At 45.3% G+C, this 13,980-nt stretch overlaps 1 protein-coding gene across 1 annotated transcript in view; it reads right to left on the reverse strand.

Annotated features, from left to right (window-relative positions):
• LOC123753353 (uncharacterized) overlaps positions 1 to 13,980 on the reverse strand; it is a 180,491-nt gene that overhangs the window by 57,667 nt on the left and 108,844 nt on the right. Inside the window, exon 10 of the mRNA XM_069313779.1 lies at positions 10,105 to 10,295. Coding sequence (XP_069169880.1) covers positions 10,105 to 10,295 — 191 coding nt within the window. The remainder of the gene's footprint in view (positions 1 to 10,104; positions 10,296 to 13,980) is intronic.

The raw sequence follows: 13,980 nt of genomic DNA on the forward strand, positions 1-13,980 counted from the left end.
AGTCAGCAACAAAGTACTACGTTAATCACAAACAATTGTCTCTCTTAGACAACAACATGATGGTACTCTACGTTAATCATTAACACTTGTCTCTCTTAACACAAGTCATCTTGTTAACAATAACTCAAAACTCTCTTATATTACATCACACTTGACTCCTTGCAAGTATTCAGTGAGTAATTCCTAATTAAGGTCAAATGGACCACTAATTACATTCCCCTCGTGTTACGTTAACTAAACCTACCACTACTTGGTAGCTTCTCAACAGCTTGGTAGCTTGGTGCTTCTCAACAGTCTGCGTCAAAATTTACTTTAATAAGTGTTAATTACCCTAATTAACCCCGAGCAATTAATTAACTGTCACCAGGACCGATAATTAATCATACATAAATACGTCTCACTCCGCACTGCCTAAGCAGGTCTCATCAAACACTGTGAATTCACGGGAGAGGAGTTAATTACTCGCCTAATTAACATGAGTGCATCTTAATCCACTGTCACCAGACAGGATATGATTAATATAACGAGTTATGCTAGCTTCATGACCTCGCTTTACCGAGTCATCTGAGTCCTCAAGACCCCATACGTTAATTACTCCACTAATTGACATGAGCCACTAATTGCAATACCCCAGAAAGGTAATTAGTCTCGAGCAAATTACGTTAACACAAATACTGACAAACTCTGACAGTTCCTCTCCCACTACGTGAATTCATGATGAGAATGCTAATTGCATAATTAGCTAGAGTGGTCAATTAGTTGTCACACGGACAATTAATTGCACCGGAAACGTATCTCAACAAGCTCAACACTGTTCTCCTATAACAGCTCTCACTCACTCAACAATATATGTGCACCCCTTATCCAGTTAATTCCCATTAATTAACTCACTGAATCCTTAAGTCCTCAACACAACTTAAAGAAACAAAGTAACCCCAGTGTTACATTGGTCACTCTTTCAATGGCATGCATAACAACATAAATGCACTGCCCACTCATGGTTGTGGCATCTGCAACACGTTAATTACTGTACCACCCAGTAATGACACATGGTTAGGCAACAACAAAAGTATACCTATATTACTGCCCCCCTTATCTTGCAACCGTTGCAAGGGACTACTGTGAGCAATTGTCTTCAGCAAGACAATTTACGTTAATATAAAGCACCGTCGCTATGTGGACAGCTGGCGCTAATTCTCTAATTAGGCAAATTAACTAATTGCTTGCTCTCATTAAGTACTGTGAATTCCCCTGAATACTCAAAGGGGTCCCTCAAACCCTCAACACAGCTCCTAGGGGCAGTTATATTACGTATAACGACAACAACACTGCCCAAACCTACAACATGTATGCCGTCAGCATACCCCACATGCTGATGACATCATTAGGCAATCAGTCAGCAATCTCATCTACTGACTCACCACACAACACAGTACATACGAAGATGCAAATGAAACACATGGAAATGGCATTCACATAATCAATGAAAATTATATCACCAGATAAATGTATACATAACTACACAGACCTCAGGGTCTCCACTGACATCACTGCAACACTGGCCTGCCAACCTCTGCAATGATATAATTAACATGCGGCACTATGGCATAAAATCTAGACTGAACGATTATATAGAATCGACAGAACTGGATCACTTATATGGTAAATCTCTACACTGACCGGTTACATACTCGAGTCAGTCTACACACAACATATAATCTATATATATAACTACTTGTCTGGTACCGTGTACAACATCCATCTCCAGGTACATCCCAACCAGTCACCTGGACGTCAGTACAGACAGCTGTCTCTCAGCTGCTTCCCACGCCTGGCAGGCGCTATGGGACCACACAGCTGTTACCGAAATTAACACAATTCTGAGACACTGTAACACCTAACAACTATTATTGTACTCACGGCGCCTTAAATTCTCAACACATTCGTTTCCCCGGTCACTACCTACCTGGCTGCAGAACACCTAGCTCGCTCCACGTGCGTCGACTAGGTGCGGCCCTAGGGTGGTCCAGGGAAGGTGGCCAAGCGTGGCCAAAAGGGATGGCCAAGGCATGTGGCCACGGCGTGGCCCTAAGGGGTGTGGCCACGAGGTAAGCGCGGAGCTTCACATCGCCCCACCCGGGCTAGGGTGGCGCGAGGTGGGGTGGGGGGGGGGTGGAGAGGTTTGGCCAGGGTGGCCAAGGTGGCCCCCTGGCGGGTGGCCAAGGTGGCCGGCGCATGGGTGGCGAGCACATGAGATGCCTCAGGTCAGCCTGGCTAGCACCCACAGGCATACAGAATGGGGATGGGAGAACCATCAAACACCCCCATCAAACCAGAGCATGCCTCGCTCGTACACTGGGGTGATGATGGCCGGCGGCGTCACCACATGGCGGACCCAACAAGGTGAAATTCAAAGTCCAACAGGGGCCTGTAATATCATCACAATTACACTGCCCATATTCCACCAATTGACCATTAACACTAGACAGGATACTCGGATCCGATGAGTGGGATCAATCTGATACACCATGAGGCCTGCCAGCTGCCTCATGGGTCAACACTGTCTCTGAGGTTTTTACTGTTCCTACCATACTCTTTGGCCCCATTTTCACACAAATTGGGCCTTGACACAACCCAGGATGGTAGGAGTGCCCTGCACAACGAGTAATCAGGATGTCACAGCGATTAACGGGGGTGGAGGTGGCAACTGCCACCCCCACCCAATCACTTTCTCCTCAGCTTGCTGCCCAGCCCAGACTGACTATTTGGCGGGCTAGGGAAGCTCAAGTGCCCATATTTCCCCCCTACCTTGTCTTGAGCAATCAGCACAAAGCTGGCACAACTCCATGGTGCCGCTTCCAATCACAGCTGTTCGCGCCAAAACTCACCTAGAGGCGAAGGTGCCACTACCAATCACAGGCGCCCCTCACCCTCAGGCGTCCCGTAACATCACAAGGAGGGGGAGGCCTAAGACTGGCGCGATGTCTCACATGGTGGGGGGTGGGTGACGTTCACCCTACTGTCCCTCCACCTCTAAAACCGTTGAGAGTCAAGTATCCTCTTATACCACTTCACTCTCAAATCTCATCCTATTTCACAGAAACAGGAAAAATTCTGTAACTCCCTCTACAGAACAATCACAGATCTCTGATTAGTCTTAAACGACAGTCCTTAACATAAGCTTTCATCCAACACCCCACAAGTGCTTGTTAGTTTGAAAGCTTCTTGTCTAGAGTCCCTTGAGCGACTCTAACCTAATCTAGAAAACTAGGAGAACTAACTGAGGGAATCTTCATTCCCTCACACTTCCTTTAGAATCCAAGGGGAGATTCCATCTGGGCCTATAGCCTTTGTCACATCCAACTCTAGTAAACACTTCCTTCCTTCCCCGTTGGTAATCTCAAACTCTTCCAGTGGTTCCTGGTTAGCTATTCCCTCACTTATCTCTGGGATTTCTCCTTGCTCTAAGATGAAGACCTCCTGGAATTTCTTATTCAGTTCCTCACACACTTCCTTGTCGTTTGTAGTGAATCCTTCTTCCCCTATTCTTAATTTCATAACCTGTTCCTTTACTGTTGTTTTTCTCCTGATGTGTCTATATATGCAGCAATTTAGGCTGAGTCTTTGCCTTGCTTGTGATGTCATTGTCGTATTGTCTTTCTGTATCTCTTCTCATCCTGACATATTCATTCCTGGCATTCTGTGTGTGTTTGTGTGTGTGTGTGTTTGTGTGTGTGTGTGTGTGTGTGTGTGTGTGTGTGTGTGTGTGTGTGTGTGTGTGTGTGTGTGTGTGTGTGTGTGTGTGTGTGTGTGTTTACTAGTTGTGTTTTTACGGGAGTTGAGCTTTGCTCTTTCGGCCCGCCTCTCAACTGTCAAACAACTGTTTACTAACTACTTTTTTTTTTTTTTTTTTTTCCACACACCACACACACACACACACCCCAGGAAGCAGCCCGTGACAGCTGACTAACTCCCAGGTACCTATTTACTGCTAGGTAACAGGGGCACTTAGGGTGAAAGAAACTTTGCCCATTTGTTTCTGCCTCGTGCGGGAATCGAACCCGCGCCACAGAATTACGAGTCCTGCGCGCTATCCACCAGGCTACGAGGCCCCCCCACGTGTGTGTGTGTGTGTGTGTGTGTGTGTGTGTGTGTGTGTGTATACTCACCTAGTTGTACTCACCTAGTTGTGTCTGCAGGATCGAGCATTGACTCTTGGATCCCGGCTTTTGAGCATCGGTTGCTTACAGCAATGACTCCTGTCCCATTTCTCTATCATACCTGGTTTTAAAATTATGAATAGTATTTGCTTCCACAACATGTTCCTGAAGTGCATTCCATTTTCCCACTATTCTCACACTAAAAGAAAACTTCCTAACATCTCTGTGACTCATCTGAGTTTCCAGCTTCCATCCATGTCCTCTCGTTCTGTTACTATTCTGTGTGAACATTTCGTCTATTTCCACTCTGTCAATCCCTCTGAGTATTTTATACGTTCCTATCATGTCCCCCCTCTCCCTTCTTCTTTCTAGTGTCGTAAGGCACAGTTCCATCAGGCGCTCCTCATACCCTATCCCTCATAGCTCTGGGACGAGTCTCATTGCAAACCTCTGAACCTTTTCCAGTTTCATTATATGCTTCTTCAGATGGGGACTCCATGATGAGGTGGCATACTCTAAGACTGGCCTCACATGGGCAGTGTAAAGCGCCCTAAATGCCTCCTTACTTAGGTTTCTGAATGATGTTCTAACTTTTGCCAGTGTAGAGTACGCTGCTGTTGTTATCCTATTTATATGTGCCTCAGGAGATTGAATAGGTGTTACGTCCACCCCCAGGTCTCTTTCGCGCGTCGTCACAGGTAGGCTGTTCCCCTTCATTGTGTACTGACCCTTTGGTCTCCTATCTCCTAGTCCCATTTCCATAACTTTACATTTGCTTGTGTTGAATTCCAGTAGCCATTTCTCTGACCATCTCTGCAACCTGTTCAGGTCCTCTTGGAGGATCCTGCAATCCTCATCTGTCACAACTCTTCTCATCAACTTTGCGTCATCCGCAAACATCGACATGTAGGACTCTACGCCTGTGAACATGTCGTTAACATATACAAGAGAGTGTGTGTGTGTGTGTGAGTGTGTGTGTGTGTGTGTGTGTGTGTGTGTGTGTGTGTGTGTGTGTGTGTGTGTGTGTGTGTGTGTGTGTGTGTGTGTGTGTGTGTGTGTGTACTTACCTAATTGCCTAATTGTACTTACCTAATTGTGCTTGCGGGGGTTGAGCTCTGGCTCTTTGGTCCCGCCTCTCAACCGTCAATCAACTGGTGTACAGATTCCTGAGCCTATTGGGCTCTATCATATCTACATTTGAAACTGTGAATGGAGTCATCCTCCACCACATCACTTCCTAATGCATTCCATTTGCTAACTACTCTGACACTGAAAAAGTTCTTTCTAACGTCTCTGTGGCTCATTTGGGTACTCAGCTTCCACCTGTGTCCCCTTGTTCGCGTCCCACCAGTGTTGAAAAGTTCGTCCTTGTTTACCCGGTCGATTCCCCTGAGGATTTTGTAGGTTGTGATCATGTCCCCCCTTACTCTTCTGTCTTCCAGTGTCGTGAGGTGCATTTCCCGCAGCCTTTCCTCATAACTCATGCCTCTTAGTTCTGGGACTAGTCTAGTAGCATACCTTTGGACTTTTTCCAGCTTCGTCTTGTGCTTGACAAGGTACGGGCTCCATGCTGGGGCCGCATACTCCAGGATTGGTCTTACATATGTGGTGTACAAGATTCTGAATGATTCCTTACACAGGTTCCTGAACGCCGTTCTGATGTTAGCCAGCCTCGCATATGCCGCAGACGTTATTCTCTTTATGTGGGCTTCAGGAGACAGGTTTGGTGTGATATCAACTCCTAGATCTTTCTCTCTGTCTGTTTCATTAAGTACTTCATCTCCTATTCTGTATCCTGTGCCTGGCCTCCTGTTTCCACTGCCTAGTTTCATTACTTTGCATTTACTCGGGTTGAACTTCAACAGCCATTTGTTGGACCATTCACTCAGTCTATCCAGGTCATCTTGTAGCCTCCTACTATCATCCTCTGTTTCAATCCTCCTCATAATTTTTGCATCGTCGGCAAACATTGAGAGGAACGAATCTATACCCTCTGGGAGATCATTTACATATACCAGAAACAGTATAGGTCCAAGGACTGACCCCTGCGGGACTCCACTTGTGACGTCTCGCCAATCTGAGACCTCACCCCTCACACAGACTCGTTGTCTCCTGTTGCTTAGGTATTCCTCTATCCACCGGAGTACCTTCCCTCTCACTCCAGCCTGCATCTCCAACTTTCGCACTAGCCTCTTGTGTGGCACTGTATCAAAGGCTTTCTGACAATCCAAAAATATGCAGTCTGCCCACCCTTCTCTTTCTTGCCTTATTTTTGTTGCCTGGTCGTAGAATTCAAGTAACCCTGTGAGGCAGGACCTGCCATCCCTGAACCCATGTTGATGCTGTGTTACAAAGTTCCTTCGCTCCAGATGCTCCACTAGTTTTTTTCGCACAATCTTCTCCATCAGCTTGCATGGTATGCAGGTTAGGGACACTGGCCTGTAGTTCAGTGCCTCCTGTCTATCCCCTTTCTTGTATATCGGGACTACGTTAGCTGCTTTCCAAGTATCTGGCAGTTCCCCTGTTGCCAGTGATTTGTTATACACTATGGAGAGTGGTAGGCTCAGTTCTCTTGCTCCTTCCTTTAGAACCCAAGGGGAGATTCCATCTGGGCCTATAGCCTTCGTCACGTCCAACTCTAGTAAACACTTCCTTACTTCCCCACTGGTAATCTCAAACTCTTCCAGTGGTTCCTGGTTAGCTATTCCCTCACTTACCTCTGGAATTTCTCCTTGTTCTAAGGTGAAGACCTCCTGGAATTTCTTATTCAATTCCTCACACACTTCCTTGTCATTTGTAGTGAATCCTTCCGCCCCTATCCTTAATCTCATAACCTGTTCCTTTACTGTTGTTTTTCTCCTAATGTGGCTATGCAACAATTTAGGCTGAGTCTTTGCCTTGCTTGCGATGTCATTTTCGTATTGTCTTTCTGCCTCTCTTCTCATCCTGACATATTCATTCCTGGCATTCTGGTATCTTTCTCTGCTCTCCAGTGTCCTGTTATTCCTATAGTTTCTCCATGCCCTTTTACTTTGCTGCTTAGCTAGCCTACATCTTTGATTAAACCATGGGTTTCTCATCTTCATTTCTCTGTTTTCCTTTTGGACTGGGACAAACTTGTTTGCTGCGTCCTTGCACTTCTGCGTGATGTAATCCATCATATCTTGGGCCGTCTTTCCCCTGAGCTCTGTTTCCCATGCTATATCTGTTAGGAATTTTCTTATCCCCTCATAGTTTCCCTTTCGGTATGCTAACCTTTTGGTTTCGGTATCCCTCCTCGAGTTCAATAACCCTTCTTCAATCAAGTACTCAAACACCAGTACACTGTGGTCGCTCATTCCTACTGGGTCCTCAAAACCGATTTCTCTTATGTCGGAGTCGTTCAGAGTGAAGACTAGGTCGAGTCTCGCTGGTTCGTCATTGCCTCTCATCCTTGTGGGTTCTCCGACATGCTGCGTTAAAAAGTTGCTTGTCACCACCTCCAATAGTTTGGCTCTCCACGTATCCTCGCCTCCATGCGGTTCCTTGTTCTCCCAGTCAATCTTTCCGTGATTGAAGTCGCCCATGATGAGCAGGTGGGATCTATTTCTACAGGCAGCAGAGGCTGCCCTCTCAATTATAGTGTTAACTGCCTTGTTGTTGTTTTCATACTCTTGACTGGGTCTCCTGTCATTTGGTGGAGGGTTGTATATTACTGCTACTACTATTCTTGGTCCTCCCATTGTTATGGTGCCTGCTATGTAGTCTCTGAACTCCTCACAGCCCGGGATGGCCATCTCCTTAAAACTCCATTCCCTTCTCATGAGTAGGGCCACTCCGCCTCCTCCTCTACCTTCCCTCTCTTTCCTTATTACTGTATACTCCTGGGGAAACACGGCATTCGTTATGATTCCAGAGAGTTTTGTTTCAGTGAGTCCGATTACATCTGGGTTAACTTCTTGTGCTCTTTCCCTTAGTTCACTTGTCTTGCTTGTGATCCCATCTATGTTCGAGTACATCACCCTGAAACTGACTCTCTTCTGCTTCTTTTCTGGGGGGGACCTTTGGGATCTGGGGTGAGTGGGAGCTGGGGGGACCTGGCACGGGGGGATTGGTGGAGGAGGGAGGGCTTGGGGTGGTGGGGGAGAGGGGGAGGGTACAGGGGGTGGATAAGAGGGGGAGGGTACAGGGGGTGGATAAGAGGGGGAGGGTACAGGGGGTGGATAAGAGGGGGAGGGTACAGGGGGTGGGTAAGAGAGGGAGGGTTGGGGAAGCATGGGGGGAGGAGAGGCTGTGGGGGATAGGGGAGATGGGGGGGCTTGGGGGAAGAGAAAAGGGTGGAGGGCTTGGGGGGCGTGGGGGAAAAGGGAGGGCTGAGGTGGGTGAGGAAGAGGGGAGGGTTTAGGGGAGTGGGGGAGAGGGGAAGACTTAGGTGGGGTTGGGGAGAGTGGGGGGCTTAGGGGGGAGGGGGAGAAGGGAGGGCATGGGGGTGGGAGAGACGGGAAGGCATGTGGGAGAAGGGAGGGCATGGGGGATGGGGGAGAAGGGAGGTCCTGGGGAGAGGGGTGAGGGGGAGAAGGGGGGTGAGTGGGGGGTGGGGGGTGGGTGGGGGGAGGGTGCCCTAGGTGGGTACTTAGTGGGGGGCTGACAGGGGATGGGGCAGGTTGGGTGTCTGTTGGGTAGAATTTGGGGGTGGTGCCCCAATCCCTGTGGCTGTTGCACTGTTTGAGGAGGGTTCTCCACTTCCCTCTGGGATTGTAGGGTTCTGGATTGTGGTACTCTGATTTCCTTCTCTCTTCCTGCGCTCCTTCCTCGCGTCTGCTGTCCGTATTCTCTCTTCCCTTGTCATATCCCTCTGCAGGAATATTTTCTTGAACTTCTCTACACCTTTTAGACAACACTTCCTTGCTAGCAGTTCCTCTTTCGCGATTTCGCTCATGAAAACCACCTTTATCATTCGGTCTCTGTCCTTGTTGTACTTTCCAAGCCTGAAAACCTTTTCAACATTTCGCTCAGCTCCCTCCATCCTTACCTCTTTAAGGATCTCTTTAATCATGTTTTTGTCCTTGTCTCTCCGCTCCTTTGGTCTGGTCCCTGTTTGTTCTTCAATGCCTGCTACTACTACTGCTCTATTTCTCTCTATCAGCCGGCTAGTACATCTAGCCGGCGTGTGTGTGTGTGTGTGTGTGTGTGTTTGTGTGTGTGTGTGTGTGTGTGTGTGTGTGTGTGTGTGTGTGTGTGTGTGTGTGTGTGTGTGTGTGTGTGTGTGTGTGTGTGTGTGTGTGTGTGTGTGTGTGTGTTTGTGTGTGTGTGTGTGTGTGTATGTGTGTGTGTGTGTGTGTGTGTGTGTGTGTGTGTGTGTGTGTGTGTGTGTGTGTGTGTGTGTGTGTGTGTGTGTGTGTGTGTGTGTGTGTGTGTCTGTGTATGGGTGTGGGTTTGTGTGTGTCATACCAAATAGCCAGTACCGCACTTCTTGGCCTAGTATGCAAGATCCGATGAGTCTTACAGAGAGTATGATTTCGTTATTTCTAAATATGTCTTTCCAATTTTGATCTTTTCAAACAATAATAATCTATTATATTAGGAACATGACTTGCTCAGTTATTTTAGATAGGTTAGGATAAGTTTGGATAGGTTAAGTTTGGTTTGATCAAAATTCCTATCAAGTTTTTTATTTATTTATACAAGAGTTCTTACATTCATGTACAGCCACAAGCGCGCATAGTGTTTCGGGCAAGTCCATAATCCTAAATTTCCCCGGAATACGACCTGTCAAATCGTTTAACAACCAGGTACCCATTATACTGTTGGGTGAACAGAGGCTACGGTTACGGAGTGGTGCCCAATAAATCCTCCCCGGCCAGTATACGAACCCAGGTCAAAGCGCTCGCGAGACACCAGGCGAGTGTGTTACCACTTCGCCACGGGGTCGGTATTTATTTACTTTTACCTCTAAAGGACTTACTCTTCCTGAACTTGAACTGCTGACAGGGGAAACTGAAGCTGGGTTTTGCAGCAAGGCGCCCCAACTGTACAGCAGGGCGGTGGAGAGCTCTACCAGACGCCCACCTGCTGCCCACTGCCACGCCCTCTGCAGTAGCCACAAAGTCACGCCCCAAGCCACCATACTCACCAGCAACGCCAGCCACAGTTTTCCTGCAGGAGTAAGGGTGAACGTAAATATACTTCACACAAGAGGTTGTCATTAAGCAGGTCGAAGAAACAGGTGCAGAAGAATTCTCACAGGCTTGTACATGGATTGTCTCTTCTATTCGTATACGATGTAGTGAGGCGAAAGTAAAAAACTTATCTTTCTAATTAGTTTTTTACTAAAACAATTCCTCTCCAGCCAAGATAGCAGCCTACCAGCTTTTTTATCCTTTCCATGAGTTCAATACATCAACTCCTTTCTTCGATATCACACGTTTATCTGTGCGTAATATTCACACTCCTTCCGAGGCGGGGTCTTTGTGGACAGCCAGGGTAGATGAGACTAAACTTGACATAGCGATGTTGATACCCGAGACGTGCATGTCCATACATTCTTGAGCGCACGGCACGTTCACGCTACCTGTACACGATCCTTGGTGTACAGGATCACCTCAGACTTTTCAACATTCTAATTTTCTTTAGTATTTATACACAAAGAGCTCCTTAACAATTTCGTTACATTTTCTTAATGGGACATCACACGAACTTGTTATTTAATCACACTAATATCTCGTCTGAGACTGTATCATTGTCATTTAAAAGATATACATATTGCTTCAAAGAAATTATTGAAAGCCTTTGACAGAAATCGAAATATAAAAATTGCCAATTCTTAAGTAACATTCTGTTGAGTACGCTACTGTTTAGGGCTGTTGAGTAACAATCTCAAGTAAACTATTGTAAGTATATACACTTTACAGTCTTTCTCATATGGATTCTGAACAAAATGCTTTTCAATAATTAGCTTGCACTACTTCATCTACGAAATACTACTTATATATTTATAATCATTATCTCAGACATTAACAGCACTCCTCCCATCACTCTGGCTTTGCATCTTGACTACAACATTCAGTAAACAAATGGCTCTATAATTCGCCTTTTACAGTGTTTTCCTTTATTTTTATACAATTGTTCAGCCATAAATATTTTTAAGAATATAACACATTGTATCCATCCAAGGTATTTTGAAAATATTTTCCACTAATACCATTTTGCACTATTTTTTATATTAAATAATATACAATATAAAGATCATACTTACATCAATTTAAAAGGGAAAATACTACATTAATATATCAATAATAGATGTACCCCACCCACAGGAAACTTCCTCTGTCTTCCAGTCCTCCCCACCATTGCCCCCTTCCCCGTCCCCCTCGTCCTATAAACCATTTCTCACTCGCCCATCCCGTCGTCTTCCCAACCATTCCCCTCTCCCCGTCTCTTCGTCCTCCCAATCAAACCCCTTCCTCCATCCCCCACTCCCCTGTCCCTTTGTCCTCCCCACCATTCTCCAGTCCCCTCGTCACTACCATCCTCAACTCCCCCATACCCTCGTCCACGTCACCATTACCCCCTACGATGTCCCCTCGTCTTCCAACCATCCCCCACTCCCGTCCCCTCATACTTCCCACTATTCCTCACTCCCTCATCCGATGCATTCCCAGATGATCTAACATTTCCATCAGAAAATTGGGAACATCAAAAGATCTGATGTTCCCATCCCTGAAATATAAGAAAAACAGTTAAAAAAACGAAATGAAAAAGAACGAAAAAATAAACACGATAAACTATACTCACGAAATGAACAGTATGGCAAACAACACAGCTCAATTCCATCACAATGTCCCACAAATAATTAAATCAAAATTAAATAAATCGAAATCTATGAAAATTAAATATATCAATGAAATCTGAAACATTGAAATGGAATCGTAAAATATTTAGTACAGAGTGTGTTGCTTTTACATGCAACAGTTAGTGCTGTTTTTCAAAAAAATAATGTTTTTACCTATCACAGATGTGGCATCTATACTTATACTCACGAAATGAAAGGTACGGTAAACAACACAGCTCAATTCCAGCGCAATGTCACACAAAATAATTTAATAAAAATGAACATAAATCAAAATCTATGAAAATTCAATTTGTAAATGCAATCAGAAGCATTAAAATAAAATCGTAACATATTTAATATAGCATGTGTTGCTCATATGTGCAACAGATGGCGTTTTTTTTTTATATTTTTCCTGTCATATGTGAGGCATATATATAAGAGATATATAAAAACACGTGCCTATTCGAATGCAAGGTTGTGTCAAAGTTTCAAAGCAATCGGTAAAGAGGTTTCAAAGATTTACATCACATGAAAAAGACCGTTTTTCAAAAAAACATGATTTTCCCCGTCACAGATGTGACATCTATATACCTGGTTACCTGGTTGATGGGGTTCTGGGAGTTCTTCTACTCCCCAAGCCCGGCCCGAGGCCAGGCTTGACTTGTGAGAGTTTGGTCCACCAGGCTGTTGCTTGGAGCGGCAAAAAGAGGGAGGGAGCAAAGCATTGGCAAAAAATTATAGACCAGTTGCACTAACATCGCACATCATAAAAGTATTTGAGAGAGTGATTAGGAGTCAGGTCACCAATTTCATGGAGACCAGTGACCTTCACAACCCAGGCCAACATGGATTTCGAGCGGGAAGATCGTGCCTCTCACAGCTACTTGAGCACTACGACAAAGTCACTGAGGCATTAGAAGAGAAACAGAATGCTGATGTGATATACACGGACTTCGCAAAGGCTTTCGATAAATGTGACCATGGCGTGATAGCACACAAAATGAAGTCAATGGGAATAACCGGTAAAGTAGGACGCTGGATACTCAGTTTTCTGTCAAACAGGACTCAGCGAGTAACTGTCAACCATATAAAATCTAGTCCAAGTGCAGTGAAAAGCTCTGTACCTCAGGGTACAGTCCTTGCACCACTGCTTTTCCTTATTCTCATATCAGATATAGACAAAAATACAAGTCATAGCTTCGTATCATCCTTTGCAGATGACACAAAAATCAGTATGAAAATTACCTCGGCTGAGGACATTGAAAAACTTCAAGCTGATATTAATAAAGTTTTCGACTGGGCATCAGAAAATAACATGATGTTTAACAGTGATAAATTCCAGGTACTCAGGTACGGTAAAAATGAGGACCTTAAACATAATACAGAGTACAAAACACAATCAAATGTACCCATAGTAGGAAAACAGCATGTACAGGATTTGGGAATAATAATGTCTGACGACCTAACGTTTAAGGAGCATAACCAAGCAAATATTGCGACAGCCAGAAAAATGATAGGATGGATTACGAGAACTTTCAAATCCAGGGATCCCATCACAATGGTTGTACTCTTCAAGTCACTTGTGTTGTCCCGTCTTGAGTACTGCTCAGTACTCACTTCCCCCTTCAGAGCAGGAGAGATTGCTGAAATAGAGGGAATACAGAGAACATATACGGCACGCATAGACGCAATAAAGCACCTAAATTATTGGGATCGTCTCAAAGCCCTCCAAATGTACTCACTAGAAAGAAGACGAGAGAGATATCAAATAATATACACCTGGAAGATACTGGAGGGCCAAGTACCAAATCTACACAGTAAAATAACAACGTACTGGAGTGAACGACATGGAAGAAAATGTAGAATAGAACCAGTAAAGAGCAGAGGTGCCATAGGCACAATCAGAGAACACTGTATAAACATCAGAGGTCCGCGGTTGTTCAACGTCCTCCCAGCAAGCATAAGAAATATTGCCGGAACAACCGTGGACATTTTCAAGAGGAAACTAGA

This window comes from Procambarus clarkii, chromosome 76 (genome assembly GCF_040958095.1).
Source record: "Procambarus clarkii isolate CNS0578487 chromosome 76, FALCON_Pclarkii_2.0, whole genome shotgun sequence".
In the NCBI taxonomy this organism is placed as follows: Eukaryota; Metazoa; Arthropoda; class Malacostraca; order Decapoda; family Cambaridae; genus Procambarus; species Procambarus clarkii.